The sequence below is a fragment of the Condylostylus longicornis genome, unplaced genomic scaffold (genome assembly GCF_029603195.1).
Source record: "Condylostylus longicornis isolate FDR11 unplaced genomic scaffold, ASM2960319v2 ptg000018l, whole genome shotgun sequence".
In the NCBI taxonomy this organism is placed as follows: domain Eukaryota; kingdom Metazoa; phylum Arthropoda; class Insecta; order Diptera; family Dolichopodidae; genus Condylostylus; species Condylostylus longicornis.
In genome coordinates, this window is record NW_026577987.1 from 2,003,476 (window position 1) to 2,022,288 (window position 18,813).

At 24.7% G+C, this 18,813-nt stretch overlaps 1 protein-coding gene across 3 annotated transcripts in view; it reads left to right on the forward strand.

The window, feature by feature from the left end:
* The window catches only part of LOC129606292 (protein slit), a 220,591-nt gene that overhangs the window by 47,614 nt on the left and 154,164 nt on the right, over positions 1-18,813 (forward strand). For all 3 annotated transcript variants that reach the window (XM_055516533.1, XM_055516534.1, XM_055516535.1), the window contains exon 2: positions 12,133-12,204. In XM_055516533.1, coding sequence (XP_055372508.1) covers positions 12,133-12,204 — 72 coding nt within the window. The remainder of the gene's footprint in view (positions 1-12,132; positions 12,205-18,813) is intronic.

The following is an 18,813-nucleotide window of genomic DNA, read 5'->3' on the forward strand; positions in this document are numbered from 1 at the left end:
GACTAATTACATTTGAGTTTTACTCAAAAATTGTTTGAGTAAAAATTTTAGTTGTATTTACATGTCAAATAATTAAATTCAATATTTCAATTTATAATAGTGCATATAACTAAATATTTTTATAAAAAAGTTATATTGCAAAAATTATACAATTAATCAATTAATTAATCAATTAATAAATTACAAATAGTATACCTTATTTATTTTGTTGAACGATTATTATTTGTTATTATAATTGCAGTAGCTTCAATTGAAAAACTATAGTATCTTATCGTGATTAAATAAATTTATATCAATTTATAATTAAAAAAACCTGAGACAATTATTAGTAAAAAAAATCTATACGACTTAGACTTTCAACTAGCACAAAATAAAACACACGAAATGTAGCTATTTGAATTACTTTATTGCAAATAAGTAAAATTGAGAAAAACATGGAAAATTTGATAATGGAAGTTTTTAGAAAAACCAATAACCAAACCAAAAACAACATACTTAATAAAGGAATACAAAAATTCTACAGTCTCAGTTTTGGATATAGTCCGTCAAATTTTTGCAAAAACTTTTATTTTAATTTAGTTTTGCCTAATTAATACAAATAAAATTTATTTGACGATTTTAATAGAATTTATTGAAAAAAAAATTTGGTGTATGTATAATTATTTCTTACTAAATAAAGAATTATTTTTGATTGCAATTGTTTAATAATTAACAAAAAAAAATTCTACATACTATTACATAATTAAATACAAAAAAAGAGCCTGCAGAGCTTTGATCAATCAGAAAAATGTTTTGATCCAATTACATAAAAGCAAATCAATTTTGCTGAAAGCTGTTTTGTAAATTCACATAAAACATGTGATTAGTTTCTCAAAAAATTCTTATAGTAAGTGGCAAATGCCATACTCTTTTCACTGTTAAAAATACGCAAATCAAAATATACTTATTGATTTAACATAATGTTATTATTGTGTATTTTCAATTAATATACATTAAAATGTTCCTTATTTACAATCATATTCTCCTCAAATTGTAACTTGTTTTTTAATTTATTTAGAAATAATAAAATGTTTAATTCTTTTTTTTTCCTTTTGCAAAAAATTGAATTTTCTCCATTTTCATAATAAGTTTTGTACTTGATGTTCTTGTGTACCTATGTAATGTATAAACATTACATAGGTTTTCAGAATTAAAAATGTTTTACTCTGTGCGGTGTGATGAGTAAACATAAGAAAATAATATTGAATCTTCATACACTTTAAAAAATTGAAGTGAATTTTAAAAAAAAATTTTGATGGCATCATCAGTAGCGGCCAAAATTAAGATAAACTTTTGCAGAATTCTTTATAGGACTTCAATAAAATCAGAATACATAGTAAACATTGGGTTCAATAATTTAAATGAGAGTAGAAATATAAATGTATGTAGCTATTTTATAGCAATTCTAAAGTAGTAAAGTATATCACAAACAAAGTCTTTATAGTCATTTGTACATATTAGGAGTATATAGTCAGAATGAATATACATATGCATATGTATGTATTTAAATAACTACTTACTTGATTCAAAATTGAACCTCAAATCAAAAAAAAAACTAAAAAATATTTTCACAAATATAAATAAGAAGTAATTGAAAATATGCTCCATCTGAAGAAGGTGTGCGATATATAATGAAGTTCCAGAATGAAATAGAAAAATAGTAGGATAGTGGAAATTCCCTAAATTAGAGAGAAAATTTCATAAAATTAACTATAGGTACCTAGTTAGAATCCAAGCAATTTTGGTATATTTCTTATTTGCAAAATAACATTAAACATTCAACTACTACACGGTTTGTTTTTGTATCAACGTTTATTCAGCAAAAATTATTGATTTATGTAATAAATTTCTAAAAGTGTATTAGCATGAATAAAAATTGTTATATTGGTATACTATATACCTTTGAAAAATACCAAAGCAAAAATAAAAACGTGTGTTCAGATACTCAAATATTTGTATACATGTATTTATACTTATACCTTTTTTTTTATAGCAAAATATCAATTTTGTTGAATTGAAAATCAATACCAAAATTACAACCATATAATAATATTATGTATACATTATACCATATTACATTATTATTATTTCAACCAAATTAATGTTACATTAAATTTTATAGTAAAACATTTTCAATATTATCCTCTTCAACAACGTAAGAAAAAGTATATACGTATAGGTATGTACACATGTACATAAAATCATTTTAAAGAAAAACCTCAAACCAATTATACTAACCTACATCTTTTCTTTTGCATAAACGACACAAACAAAAAAAAAAAAGATAAGTTCTCAAGGTTGGTATCGTGTATACACAGAAAAAAAAAATAAATATATTAAAGTATAAAATCAATTACCATAAGATATATTTACGTATAACTTTAATATATATATCTGTATATCTGTACTCTTGTATATATGTACTCTTGTATATGTTTGCGGAAAATTCATTTTTCATTGGAATATTTTCTTTATTATATTATTCAACTTACCAAACAGTTACAATCCTATTAAGTTAAGGTAAGGTTGTTAGATTATCTTTTTTTATATCATAATTTTCAATATAACACACAAATAATATTAAAAATCACAAAATTTATAGCATTTACGTACATTTTTATATATTAATAATCCATATTTAATATAAATATACATACCATAGTTATTTAAGTATATACTTATGTATATAAGTATAAAATAAAGTATTCGAGCACTTTATTCGGTTTTTTACTCCTTAAACATTATATTGTTGTAATACAATGTAATATTACATTACCTATAAGTTCTAATATACATACATATACATTTTATATAGAATTTAAGGGAAAAAAAAATAAAATTATAAGTCAATGACAATCTACTGTCGTGATAGAATTCTTAACAAATTATCTTTTCATTATATATATAATGTATTCGATATTATTTTATATGTATTAATAATAACAAGTATCTTTAGGGTGACATCTTTTTATATTATTAACATGTTCCTGCATTAAATACATGATTTTGAAAATTACGTATAAAATATATAAGTGTATATGCATTTTTATACATTCAAAGGTAATTCTGATTAGGTAAAAATGTACAGTTCATATATAAAAAAAACAAACGATTATCATACAAAATAAAGTGGTAAAAGTATCAACTTTGTAAATATTACAACAATTTATATTAAGTAAGTACTTACATTATATACATTTTATATACTTATATTACACATTAGGGCATACATACACTATATACCTATTATATTATAAAAAGTTCGATGGAATTAGGTTCGCACATAACAGCGGTATACCCTAAAATTATTTAAAATGTATATCAATTTTTTTATTCTTTTTATTATTGATTCATTGTTATTATAGAAAACCAACACCTACCAACTTCAGAATAGTTTCAGCATTGTATTCATATGTATGTCGAGCATACCCCAAAGTGGTAAATATTGTAAAAAGAACATTTTCTTCTTGTAAAAATTTTATAATGTAGGTGTAACTTAATAATAATTTTATATATAATCAAAATACATATGTATGTATGCACATGTTAGAAAATTTAAATATAAAAATTAAACATGAAATGTAAACATGTAAATATGAAAATTATCAACATTTCCTATCTAATCTTTTTCCTCATATTCATTCAAACAAAAACAAAAAACAAAAAACATAAACATTAAAAATCACTTTCACCTCAAAAAGTTTAAATTAAACTTTGTTTTTTTGTTTCTCAAATCAGATATAGAAAAAAGTTGTTAAATATACAAAGTTTGTAATATTGTGGTTATATTTTTGCGTTCACGCATAATTATATTATTTAAATATGTACGTTATATGTTCAGTTAATGGTAAAGTTTATAATGTTGTAAGTTCGAATTATGAAATAGGAAAAAGTTGAATTGAACCTGGAGAAGATAAACCTGGATGAGATTGAAAGTTTTGCCACAAGAAAATTAGTTTTGGTGTTTCTCGAATTGTTAAAAAACATACCTCTAGATAAATTGAAATATTGCTATAAATAAATTCAATTGATTTTATGAATTTTTTTCTTATAATTGTTCATGTATTTTATGTGCCTTCGGAATACCAAGCATTCGAACTTTGGGGAAAATCAAATTTTTCTCTTGTTTTATTTTTTTTTAAATTTTTTTATAGGGTTTATCCAGCTGCTTACGCTTTAATTTAAGTCCTCAAACATTAAGAAAATTTTTATGGTACGGAAGACATAGCACAAAAACCATTTCTATGCCAAGATTTTAAAATTCCTATTTTTCACTATTGCTTATTACTAAATGCTGTAATTATCAACTATCATTAATTTTGGATGACGAGAGTCACTTGAAAAAACAGTTTACATTTTTAAGAGCCGTTATTATGATAAAAAGTCTGAATTTTAATGTTTTTATTGAAATGTAACAAAATTGAAACGAAATTTTATACAAACTTTTAATTTGAAAAACAAAAATTGATTTAAAGAAAACTTAAAATTTTTGAAAAGAAAAACTAGAATTTTGTATTAGGAAAAACAAAAAAAAATCTAAAATAATCAAAAACTTTTTTTCGAAACTTTTCTTGGTAAAAAAAATTGATAGGTTTTTTATTTTGCCAGTTTTTATAAGAAATGGTACCTATATGGTTTGAAATTTTTAAATGCATTTTTCTGACATTGGGTGCGATATAGAAAATTGAAAAAAATATTTTTGAAATTTGGGCACCATTTGGCATCGGAAGTTACTGAAATTATCCAGCTGAAACGAATTTTTAAAGGTATGGCATATAAATTTGAAATTTATTTTAAATGAAAAAATATTTTTTAATAGGAAAATTTATTTTTTTTTGAACCAAAATGGAGTTTGTGATATTTGCATCATGAAGCTAATAAATAATTAAGAAATAGTTTAATGAAATTAATAAATTCTACAAAAACAAAATTGGCATACGGTTGATGCACCTAAAGAGTTGTTCCTGTAAAGCAATTGATTTAAAATAAGCGATTGAATAGAAATAGATTTGAAAGATGAAAAACATAAATTTTTTCCGAATTCATAATTTCTTGTTTGTTCTGAGAAATTTGTAAAATTTTTGGATAAAGAATATTAAGTTGAACATAATTTTAGTTTTATCAGAATCTAGTGTAATTTTTATTGAATTTGTGGCTCATAATATATGTTTTCGTGCTATATCTTCTGTACAATAAAATTTTTTTTAATCTTTATAGGCTCAAATTATAGTTTAAGCAGCTACGTAAAATGCTATAAAAAAAAAATACAGGGTTTCAAAAAATTTTTTACGAATTATCTGGTCAAAAAAAAAGTGAAAAATTTGATTTTCCCTAAAGTTCGAAAGCTTGGTATTACGAAGGTACATAAAATACAAAATCAAACAGCATGACTATTTTAAGACCTTTATTAGGCCTTTTTGAAATTGTTTGTTTGAAACCCCTATCTTTTTGGGAACGGAAGTTATAATCAAAAAACTTGGATAAGTAAAAATTTAGTAAATTCAATAAAATCCCTGAATCTTGGAAACCCTTGAGATTTCGCACCTAGTCCAGAACAAAAGTTTTCCCATTTTCGACCTTCTCACCAATAATATATGTTGTTGTATACCTTTCTGAATCACCCGGTATATAAATATTGTTCAATGTACATAGAATCTTAAAGCAATATTAAAGTATTCATACATACAAATAAATGTGTACACAAATAATATCAAAGAATTATTCTTTCATAGATTTGGACCTAAACCTACAAATATTAAATAGTTGGTAGCATTAACAAAAAATTCGTCTCCTTTCGTTTATAAAGTGCATTTAAATTCATTTTTGTAAATTATGTATTTTGAAATTCAATAAATTGGACTTGATCTATAATTCAAGATTATGGTGAAAACTTAATCCTCTTATACAAAACAAAAGACAAAAATAAAATTCTTCATGAATTTATTATAACTTTTCCTTCTATTCCAATCTATGTACATGTAAACCCTTCCATTGAAACACGATTATTCAATCCGATTTCATTTTTCTGCTTGAATATTTTGTTGTTTTTTTTCTATTTATTTTGAAATTTGAATAGATTTTATTAGAGCACCAATACTTTTCCGATAGGTTATTTTTAAGTTGCTCTTTTTTTATGAAAGAACTGACTATTGTTATAACCTTATCCTTAATATATTTTACCATAAACTTAGTGTAATTTGTGTTTATAATAATTATTATATCTTTTTGTTCCTATTTAATTTATACTATTGAAATTTAATAATCCGTAACAAAAATTGGAAATGAAAGCTGATCTATAAACAAAGATATAACAAGGATACAAGTAAAGAAAATAATAATAACATGTTGTTTGTTTAAATTTTTTTTTGAAATTCGTGGTCTATCAAATTACAAACTGTATTATAATCATTACAAATGAATCCATTGTACTTTATTTTTGATTAGAGTATAAAATTTAAATTTCTTAACCTTTTCTCTAAGATTTTTATTTTTAATTAAATCTTTAGATTATTCCACAAAAGGGTTTGTACATTATTATTTAATTTACCATGTTTTCTTCTTAACGTTGTTGTTGAAAGGAACTATGTATACTTAAAATACAAAATTTTTTGAAATATACTAATTATTTTTTATTGTTCTTTATTTCTAAAAGAAAATATAGACTCTTTAATCGTTGTTTTTTTATCACTAGATGTTCTTAGGCTTTGTAAGACTTGACGTTAAAACCAAAAATTTGTGTATTTATAAAAACAGATTTAATATGTTCTTCCAAAATCTTTGAGTATATCCACTGAAAAATAATAAAACACTTACATACACTTATAAATCCATCTGTCGTCTAAAATTTACATTGAAATGAATTCTTATGTTTAAAATTGTTATTTATTAAAAAATGCTAATAAAATGTTAAATTTAATTATCCAAAACTTAATCTAAGTTATTTTATATTACAGTGGTATTCAAATTAAAAATGTGAGTTACAAGACTCAAAAGAGTACAAAGAATTATCATAAATTCTTTGCTATTTAAATTGAAAAACTTGTAAAATTGTTTTGATTTAAACTCGTTACTCGTACCTAATTTTTAAAAATCTTAAAAAATTATATTTTATTTTTATTCTAAGTCATATTGCAACTAAGAAAATAATTCCTATCTTGCAAATTTTCTGGCTCAATATGAAGGTTATTGGTGTATCATTCACTGTCTAGCCGATGAGTTCAAGCGGTGTGACCCTTTTTAGTCGACTATGTACTTGATCAACATCCATAAGTGGCAGCATCTCGGGGTTGTCATGCTGGAGTAATCTTGATTGATGATTGATTGCATACTTCTTTATTTCATCTTTGACTGTCGGCACGTTTAGATCTCGATGTAGATTATCATTACTCACGTACCATGGTGCATTTACAATAATTCGGAGGACCTTGTTTTGGAAAGTTTGGATAATTTTCAAATTGGATTCTTTGATACAGCCCCACAGCTGTATACCATAAGTCCAAACAGGCTTAAGAACCTGATTGTAGAGTAATAGTTTGTTTTGTGTATTAAGCTCAGAATGTCTTCCAAGAAGCCAATACATGTTTCTCAATTTAATGTTCAGCTCATTTTTCTTTTTTTTAACATGCTCTTTCCACTTTAATTTAGCATCCAGTGTCATACCAAGGTATTTTGCTTCGTTGCCCCATTAAGTAAGACACCAATTGGATCGCCCCTTCTGTTGGTGTAGTTTACGTGTACTGATTAACTTTCGTTGAGTTTGAGCCTCCACTTTTTCGTCCAATGAAACTTGCAATTTATTCGTAGCTTCGTAAACAGTTTTACCGGTCGCTTATATTGCCGTATCGTCTGCAAAAGTTGCTAAGAAAGTTTCTTCGCTTTGCGGGATATCTCTGGTGTAAAGCAAGTACAAAAGAACTCCCAGCACACTTCCCTGAGGCATCAGAGAGGTAGGACTTTAATATTTTTGGAAATGACTCCGGCAGGAATTCCCTTATTTTGAAGTTGAGGCCCTTGTGCCAAACCCTGTCAAAACGCCTGGGCTACGTACAAGAAGACAGTTTAGCAATATTCTTTGTTTTCAAGCGCATTTTTAATGACGTTCGTTAGCCTGTGCACTTGGTCGATAGTGAAATGTCTAGACCGAAATCCAAACTGATAGTCGGGGATGAAACCTCTATTTTGTATTATTGTTTTCAGGCGATTCCTTTCAAACAAACCTTTCAAATAAAACCCTTTCAAACAGCTTCGACAACACCGGTAGAAGTGATATAGCTCTATACGACTTGAACTCATTGGCAGGTTTTCCAGGCTTGGATACCATGATGATTTCTGCGACTTTCCAATGAGCTGGGACATGATTAAGCCTCAGCGACGCATTGACTTGTCGTAACCTGGGGTCTTGTTATTTTTTAAGAACTTTTTTTCAGCCTTGAGTTCAGCCATTTTAATTTTCGGAACTCGTACAGCGTCAATTGTGTTCGCCGAAGTTAAATTTTCTTCTGAGGTTTGTCTTGGGAGTGGTAAAAAATACCCTCAAGATAGTCTGCAAAGTTGTTCGCCTTTTCTGCATCGCTTACTATCCAGGAACCATCATCCTCTCTAATAGGGGGAACTTGATACTTAGGTTTCTTAATATTTTTAACAGCTTTCCACAAGGAGTAATTGTGGTCCTTGTCAGTCGATAAGTTATCTTCCTTAACTTATTTTCCTTAATTTAATTTTTTTTTTGCCTAACCCTAAATTGTGTGCAAGTAATTTTAATAATGTAGTACATAAATTGTTTTAAAAACAGTATTTTCACTTATTGAAGGACAAAAGTTACTTTACAAACCATTGATTTGAACCAACTTTATTAATATGTACGTTATTTATAGTTTTAAAATTTTCCCTTTGATATTTTATAAGTGTTCACTAATCGAACTGGAAATGAATCAATCAAAAAAGTTATACGCTGCTTATCTTAATTTAATTAATAAAAGTTTTTAATTTAAGAAAACATTTTTTTAAAGTATAGTGAATAGCTGCAATAAGATGAATGTCTTATATACATACGTACATACATAACATCAAAACATACAATATGACTTTTACGAAGCATGTGCACATACACGAATTAGGTACATTGGCTATAATCAAACTATTTAATTAAATTTGAATCATAAATAATTTATTTTAAGAATTTTATACAGTTTAGAACAATAAATTGATTTAGTCATGTTTCTTGATAGGTATTTTTAGCAAGCTATAAATTCTTGAAATCAATCAATTTAAATGCAATACAAAATTCAATTAATTCAGATCTATTTAATTTGCATAAAAATAAATTTCTCAGATTAACAAATTTTTTTATTATAATGTACATACATATATACATTTATCAAAGCATGGTTTAATGGTCTAATGCCTAATCTTAATACTACACATAACAAGAAGATACACTATGGGCATCGGCCTATACACATGCATTCAATTTATTGATAATTTTTAAAATCTTTAAGATTTTAAAATTTTCTATGAACAGATATGTGCATGTGTACATATTTCATTTTAGATTTCATTTTAGTTTTTGTTGTTAGTTGAATTACTATATATTATTAGGTGAACTGGGTTAGACTGACGAGAATTGATTTTCTTCCAAAGCGTTGGAAACATATAATGTGTTTATAATGAGAGTGATGTTTTTCTTTTTCACTATTAGGATTGGGTAGTACGTTTAAAATGCCATTTTAACAATATTATGTTGCATAAATTTAAATAAATTATAAAAGCAAACAAAATATAAAGATGATTCTATACATAACATTAAAATTACAACTGGACTGAAATTTGAATTATATAGGAACAATATAATATCGTTGTTCTTAAAGAACAAACTGTAAGAAATGCATTTCAAACGTGCACGAAACATCTTTAGTGCCGGTTTCTTAACTAAATTTTTAAGAACCCAAATCTAGAAGAGAGTTTAAAATTCTATTTTACCAAGGTCGCCGCCACGAGAACGTTTTTAGTAAAAAAAAATTCCTGAAATATGTATAAATTTCAATTTTTTTCGTGCTCTATACGAGCAATTATTTAAATAACTAATTTTTATCAACCCCATTGCATATTTTTAAGTATAACTATATAGTAAAATTTTCATCTTCACTAATTATTTGAATTTACATTTTAGTTGTTCGTGGTTCATTCCCGAATTGAAATTCTTATATGTTCAGAGTTTCTTAAAACTTTTTTAATTAAAGTCCTCAATATAATCACGAAAATAATCCAGAAATAATTTCTACTTATAAACTTACTTGGAATGGTTTGCAAATACAATGGTATCTATCAAATCCATACAATGGTATTTATCAAATCCAAAAGCAATAACTTTACAAAACTTGATTGTTTCGTATTCTTTACATGTCTAAATTTCCATTCCTAAGTTTATCTTATTAAAGGTGAATTGGTTTGTTATCGTTTCTAACTTACTATTAAATACCTCTACATTTCCCAAAGATCATAATACACAATTATACAATAAAACCAAATGGAAACTACCATCAAATGAAAACTGCTATGAAAGCTGCTTTATTATATTGCACAATATAATTTTGACATCCCAAAACTTAAAACCTTTGTGATGTGTGAATAACTTTTGTCATCAAAGCATTAATTAAATATTTAAATTCTAATGGGATTTATTTTTTCCTAATGAATTTTGTTTTTTCTTTTTAATCAGCTTAAATAGCTTGTATATATTGAGAATTGAAAATTATTTAACTATCATTAACATAATGTTTGTTTAGTGGTTTATTAATTATTTAAAAATTTTTTCAGTTCTATAGCCTTGCCTTCTTTCAGAAAATACGTAATGAATTTCAGATATTGGTTCATTATATTGAACATTATTATTTGTTTACAAAAAGTGTAGATAATATTTAAACATTTAATTTTAAAAATAGTAAGTCTATTATACATATAAGTAAGGATAAATTAATTTTGGTATAATAGAAATATAATAGCTTTATAAATTACAAACGACATTTTAATTAAAATTTTGAAAGCTTTTCAAAAATAATTTTTCAAAAACAAAAAGAAAAATTTATATACATTAAAAATTTAATTAAATAGGTTAAAAAAATTTAAATAAAATAATATGAATTGTTGTTTATTTTATATTTATAAATGAAATAATGCGTTTGGAAGTTTTTAAAGAATTTTAAGAATGTCAATTGATGAACAAACCTATAAAAACTAGCTTTCTGAACAATACAAAACCCCAAATTTTGTTTAACAAAATATGTGAATTGTAAAAATGTGAAAGAGGGAAGAATATTATGTATAAAATAATATTATATGGTACTGTTTCCTTGTGTATGTATACAACAAAATGAAAGGTTTAATGTGAGTCTGATTAAAGTTTTGTATATGGAGATTTACATTATTACGTCAGACTTTATTCTAGATTTGATTTTAATTTTTTCCATATATGTACATATATGAAAACGTCACCTTAGGCACCCGAAATCACTTGGTTTTACACTTTAAAATTAATAATGAATTTGAGCATATGAGCCGCGAATATAAAAAAAAAACAATACAAAGAAAAGGGGTGTAAATAAGAAAAACAAAGTGCATGACATAATTATGTATACAATTTAATTAAACTTAGAAAAATACAGTTTATTAGTTTTTTACAAAAATATTTCAGTAAATGCACATTATTTGTAATTATAATAAACCCAAATAAACCAAGTTTATTTGACAAATGTCAGAATCGGAAATCTTGACCGTATTGTAAACTCTAATGTAAATATAATGAACCTGAACTATAAACTATAATGAACCTGACGAAGTTCTCGCTTGATATGGATAATTATTTAGAAAATATTCGTGTTTTGCAATTCTGAATGATAACAAATTAAAGTATTACTGCGGTTACTAAGAATGCTTTGTGGAACATTAAAAAATTTTACATACATATTATAAAATCTTGCTTCAATAGAGAACTTACTTTTCCTTAGTTGTAATACATCATTAACTTTCGTAGCCATTAAATAAATTCTTTTTATTAAATTTCAAGTGTACTAAAACATTTTTATTCTATTATTTCAGAGATCTTCAAGGCAATAACATAACTGTTATATTTGAATCGGACTTTCAAAACCTTCCGAAACTTAGGATTCTGTAAGTTTATTTTATTATTTTTATTATAATTAATTTAAAACTATAAATTGATTTATTTATATTAATAAAAAAAGGGCAAATTATTCATTAGAAAAAGTCAAAATATTTAATTGGAACACTACTGTTCATTAGTGATACTTAAAGTATTTCTCTGATTCTAAAATTAAAAAAATAGTTAGCACTTGTAATTATTGATAAAATCACCATCATATTGAAAATAATTATCAGAAGTACATCTCTATAGAGTTATTCAATTGTTGCGATTGAAGTTCTGTTAAAAAACTTGATTTAAATAATTGTGTAATTGTTGTGGTTATATGTTTTGAAGTTGATTAACAAATTTTTAACTAAACAAAGGCGACTTATCCAATTTTGAGGGAAAAAATAGACCTGGTTAATTAACTATAATTCGAGGCACAATTATTTCATCCACTCCTTGATAGCACTTTCATACTGACTCACTAGTATCCAATTCCATTAAGATGAACTTTTGAGGTTAAGCTAGTTTTTATTTACTGCGATTGTTTTCTTTTCCTTTTTTTGATGCCAACGTAAGCAAGTTGAAAAGTTGAAAAAGTCAGTAGTAATGAAGTTTTGATAGACCTGGATAGTTATGAGCATAGTAAAATTTTAAAAAATGAATTTACAAAAATACTAGGTTCAGATTACAGTGTAAGTGATACTAAACTAAAAAGAGTGAAAATTAACTATGTCGAAGATTGATACGATTCTGATAATGCCTTACTAGACGGTTAATTATTTCAAAATTCCCATCCTGACAAGGATGATCATATTCAATTTGTACAAATCAAAGAAACCTTTAATTAACCACAGTCAATCCACGTTCAATAACATAACAATTGATGGAAGAAGTGATATATCGAAGAAGCCACCAAGAAGCAGGCCTCAAAAACACCTGAAAAGTTTGATACCAAGTATCCAGACGAGTATCTCCACACCAGCTGAATGGCTGATTGGGATAATTCATTTACTTTGTTTTCTATTTTGGCATACTGTTTGATAGTACAAATGTAGTATATAAGAAATGTTGATAAATAAATAGATAAATAAATAAACATTGAACATTTATTGTACATTTTGGTCAACTTTGAACATTATATAGCACGCATAAACATGTATATAGTTATTCAGATATTGTGGGTGATCTTATCAACACACTATTTATACATACATCTAAATATAAATTAATATCTAAGTATAAATTAAAATTAGGTAGACACTATTAGTTGAAATAAGTTGGGGTCAAACTTATAATGGCTTGTAAAGTAAAAGTTTTCTGTTCAACAAGTTAAAACTCTGCGGTTAAAAATAATATCTTACATTATTTATTTAAATCAGTTTCATTGAAATACTAAAATAATTAAGTATGAAACAAAAAAAAATTAAAAGAAGCACTGACATAATGGTCGAATGCAAGGGTTAATTGCGTGAATCAAGAAAAAAAATTATATTTTGTGATGGCATGGCAATTACCCTAAGCTTTCTGCATTTACAGACATTTTTTAAAAAATTTGCAATTTCGGAATTATAAGGCGTTCAAATTCAAATTTTACCAACTTCAGAAGACGATAACTTGAGAGAGGATGAGGATGAAAAAAAATATTCTTCTAAGGAAATAACTAATTTCTAAAAGCTGGCAAAATTTCAGAGGCTTAAACTTAAACGTCTAGAAGAAAAGAAAATGAAAGCTTTGAAAAAAAACGTTTTTTAGATAACGCTTAATTTTAACACTCATTTTGTAATTTCAATATTATGGCCTATGCTATGCCGGAAAAAAGGTGTAGAAGTTTTGTAAAGAGACACTCGGGCGGATGAATGGACTTTTTGAAACTTATATGACTTTTTTTTGGAAAACTACTAAGAAGTGTACTAAAACTTTTTAGAATTCGGCACTTTTTTTTGCATTACATTAATTTCTTTATCTTTAGGAAAAGAATAGCCAATGTGAATAGTGTTCTAAAACCGAGAAATAAAAAATAAAATGTTTTTTTTTCAGTGCTGTTAAGAATTTCAATATAACTACAATTATTTTAACTTGTTTTTTTACCTAATGCGAAAGCGATTTATTCCATCTGGGTTCCCAATCAATGTAAAGAAGTTTCCAATATCCAAAAAAGAATAAAAAAATTATTTTAATTTTAAGTATTTACCTAACTACTATTATTGTAAAAATTTGCGTTAATAAAAATTTAGCGAAAGATAAATATTTTGTAGAATACGTGAAAAATAAGTGCATTACGTAATTGAAAATTAAACCTATTGCTTAGCTTTTCTCGAAAAGTTTCAAAAAACAACGTAAACTACTTTTATCAACATGAATTTATTCAAGTTTAGGATTTGAGTGAAAAGAATGCTCAGATTTTCAACTAAAAATATTTGTTGGGCGGAATATAATTTATTTGAAAAAATTTGAAAATGTGAATATATTCCAAATTTATAAAATAGCGATTGTTTTAAGTTCTTTAAAATAAAATTTAAATATTTATTAAAATAAATAATCAAATTGCAATTTATAAAAAAAGACAACAATTTATAATAATTTTAGTCTTTCAGTTTATTAGAAATTTCCAAAGTTAGTTAAACGTTCCTTATTATTGTTAAATAACCTTTTTTAAATTGTTAAATAACATTTTTTGAGGCATATAGACATACATAAAAATTTTTAAACTTTATACATTCACAAATAACTAAAAAAGAATATTTTGCTTTAAAAAATTTTAAGAACTTTAAATATTTCACAAATAAAATGTTACACAAAGAAGTGTTCATACATATAAACATAAATTCAATAGTTCATACATTAGTTAAACATAATGAAATATTATTAAACATAATATATATTTTATCTCAGGCCTTAAGTAAAATTTATCTGGAAATACTTTTTACAAGCACTTACATATAAAAATGAAATTATTCTTGTTTTGTTTAAAAACTTCGGAATTTGAAAAATGTTTCTGAAGATAAGAGAAAAGTTCGTTTTATATAAAACACCAAAATCTTCATGAAAAATTTACAACCAATTTAATAAAGAATTTCTGAAATTTAATAGCATTCTATGATGCTGTGCTATATACTTGAGGCTGTAAATAAATTTATTAATTAAATTTCATAACCTTTTTAAATTCTCTTTTGAAAATAATTGTACCAATTTCATACATACACTCTAAAAAAAATTTGTTGAATTTTACTACAATTATTGTAGGCAACCAATTTACAACAGTCACTGTAGTAAAAATACAACGCTGTAGTAAAATTAAACAAGGAATAGTATATTTACATTTATTTTGTTTAAAATTTTTACAACAATTATTATAGTAGTAATAAACATCAATTGTAGTGAATTTACTCAGGAAATTGTGTAATATTATACTATAACGACGTATTTTTACTATAATTATTGCAGTAGTTATAAACTATTAATTGAGTAAAATTACTCTCGCCATTGGAATTTTACGCATAGACTTGTTGAATTTCCCACATAAGCTGTGTAATTTTATACTAAAATAAAAATTTCACTGCTAATTTACAAATGAAACTACTTTACCGACGTTTGCAATTATAAAATTAATTGATTGAGTTTATATTGAAAATCGTAAAGAAGAATATTTCAGTGTATTTTTATGGTGGGTTTATATATTTATATATATATTATTGCATACATCAGCATATTATATGCATTATTATATAACTTTTAATTAACATCTGAAATTTTCTTATATTTTTTGATAGCATTCATTCAATCAAATTTTATAATTGCAATTGTCTGTTAAGTCGTTTCACTTGTAATTTAACAATTTATTTTTATTTTACATAAAACTGCACAAAATTTTTTTAACCTTAAGATTATGAGTATGGACACAATTTATATAAAATATAAAACATAATAACTTTTTATTGTGCAGTTTATCTTTATTAATTCAAAATTTACTTCTTATACTTTATACATACATACTCAACACATATGCATAAGTCACAATCTGTACACTTCTGTTTTTCTATTTTTTAACAGGTAAACATAATTTATATTTGCAAAATTAATAACAAGCCCTAAATTTTCAAGCCCATTATTTTGTCGTCTAAAAATATAATCTTTATATTTTACATAACCAACAATTTATATATTTTAAGAACCTTTTTTCACATTACTAAACTCATTAAAAAAATATATAACGTACAAATGTTAAATTATTATTTTTGTTATTCTATTATTATAGAAATGCAATTTATATTTAACTAAGTTTCCAATAAAATTTTTAAGCACATTGCATTTGTTTATCATTATAAGTATCATATCAAGTAAGTAAATTATTATCATTGTTATAATAATATTGATGTACATTTTTTGTGTTAAAACATAAAAAACAGTTATAATCTCTATCAACAGATCCAAAATTTCTGGATTCTCATGGAATGCAACTGCAGATTTTTCCAAAACAATGTACTCCATTTTCTTCTCTACGGATGTACATATCTACAAATTAGAAATTAAATAAGAATTATGTTTTGTTAAAATTGAAGAATACGTTTCTCGAAATTCCTCATAGTTTTGTGGTGAACTTTTTAATTTTTTATAATATAATAATATTTAGATTTATCAACTTACCATGATTGCTATCCATGTCCATTAAGTTGGGGATGATTCGATCATTTCGTCTAAAGTAGTGCCAAGCTAAAACACAAATTAGATTACATAGATAAGATAAAAGTTCGATAATAATGACTTTTATATTTAAATATAAAAGTTTTGCTTATAAATAAAAAATTTTTTTTCACCCCATACTCACCTCAAACTTTTTGTAAAACAAATTTTGATCCTCTTTAAAATGCATTATTACACATATAATTTTTTCATCATTTATTTCATTTGCAAAAAAGAAGCTTTTTATTGTTTTGTTTTGCATAAAGTGTTCATAATGCACTGGATTCTCAGATGAAAATTGTTTTTAAAATTTCGGGTTTAGATTGGTTAATTCTGTAAAATATATGTTCATGTGTACAATTATATCTTTAAAGCCAATTGAATTATATTTACATAAATGTTAAAACATTTTGGCCATAAACAAACGAAATCCCAATTTTTTTCACTTATACGGTCATATATAGGTTTGTTATATAAAAGCAAATTCTGACAAACAAAATCACAATTATTGCAATTAAAAATTTTTAAAATTAAGTTTTAAATATTTTAAACATTTTAAAATAATATAATTTTTTTTTAATTTTTTACTTTCAATTTTTTTGAAATACTTAACAAATGTTCTTAAATTTAGAAAAAAAACACACGCGATATGTTTAAAGTCCAGCGATCAACTGATATTAAAATCATATTTCATAAAATAACTGCGTATAATCTTTACACTAAAATGTTTAAATTTACATTTGTTTTTGTTTATATTAACACAAAATGTTTATTTTTACACTTTTATATGTGTAAAATTAAGCAAATAACATTTTTTTGTTGAAATTTACACATATTTCTGTGAAAATACACGATTTTTTGTTGAATTTTACACAAAAAGTTTATTTTTACCATTTTAATATTATTTACTACAATCACTGTAGTATTTTTACTATAGCAGTTGAATTTTAAACATGAGAATACTATAATAATTGTAGTAAATCGTGTTTAATTTTACACACTTTTTTTAGAGTGTATGTATGAATGTATATTCAAATGTATATAAAATTAAAATTAAATATTTTCTGCCCACAGATTTTTGGAGGGGAAATCACGATATCTAAAAAAATTAAAAATATTTTAAAATGCATGATTTTACTATACTAATATCGTACTCGTATCTCTAATTAAAAGTTTCATAATAATTTTTCAAAAAGCGTCTTCAAAAAAGTTTTTATTAAAATTTAAGAAAAAAAAAAGTTGCTCAGCCAGGAAACTTAAATTAATTAAAATAGTCAAAGCATGTCCATGCTAATTAAATTTATAATATCCAACAGAATAATTTGATTTTCAGTTGAGTAAAAACATACATACATATATGCATATGCACATACTTCGTAATCAGATACAGATATACTTAGATATACATGTATAAAATCTCTATATATTCACACATTATGCAAATTGGTAAAAGTAAATTTGTTTTATTAAATTAAAAAAAAAAATTTTCAATGAAAAATTATTTTCCAAAAAGTTCAATTTTAATTTATTGTTATACGAGTTCTTTCTGAATCATGTTTATGTATGTAGATCAACTTCATGTACCTATGTATGTATGTAGCTTGCATATGAAAATATTTACGATGTATGTGTATGAACAGTAAAAGTTTTATAGTTCTTATATTCTACAGTTACTCGATTGCAAAATATTATAAAAATTACAGTTGAATCCGAGTACGTTTAGAACGAACACAGGCAATAAATTGAGACGATTTTAAGCATAGCCAATTATTTGTTATAACTGTTATGGCAATTTTTCATCTGTGCAAACAATTCGGATTTAGTTTTAGGTGAGTAATGCTTGATGTACAAGTAATTCTAAGTATGAAATAATAATTTTCCGACACGTTTTTTGCTATTTTTAAATTTGCAAAAATCCTAACAGAATAATTAACCCCAGTTTTGCATCC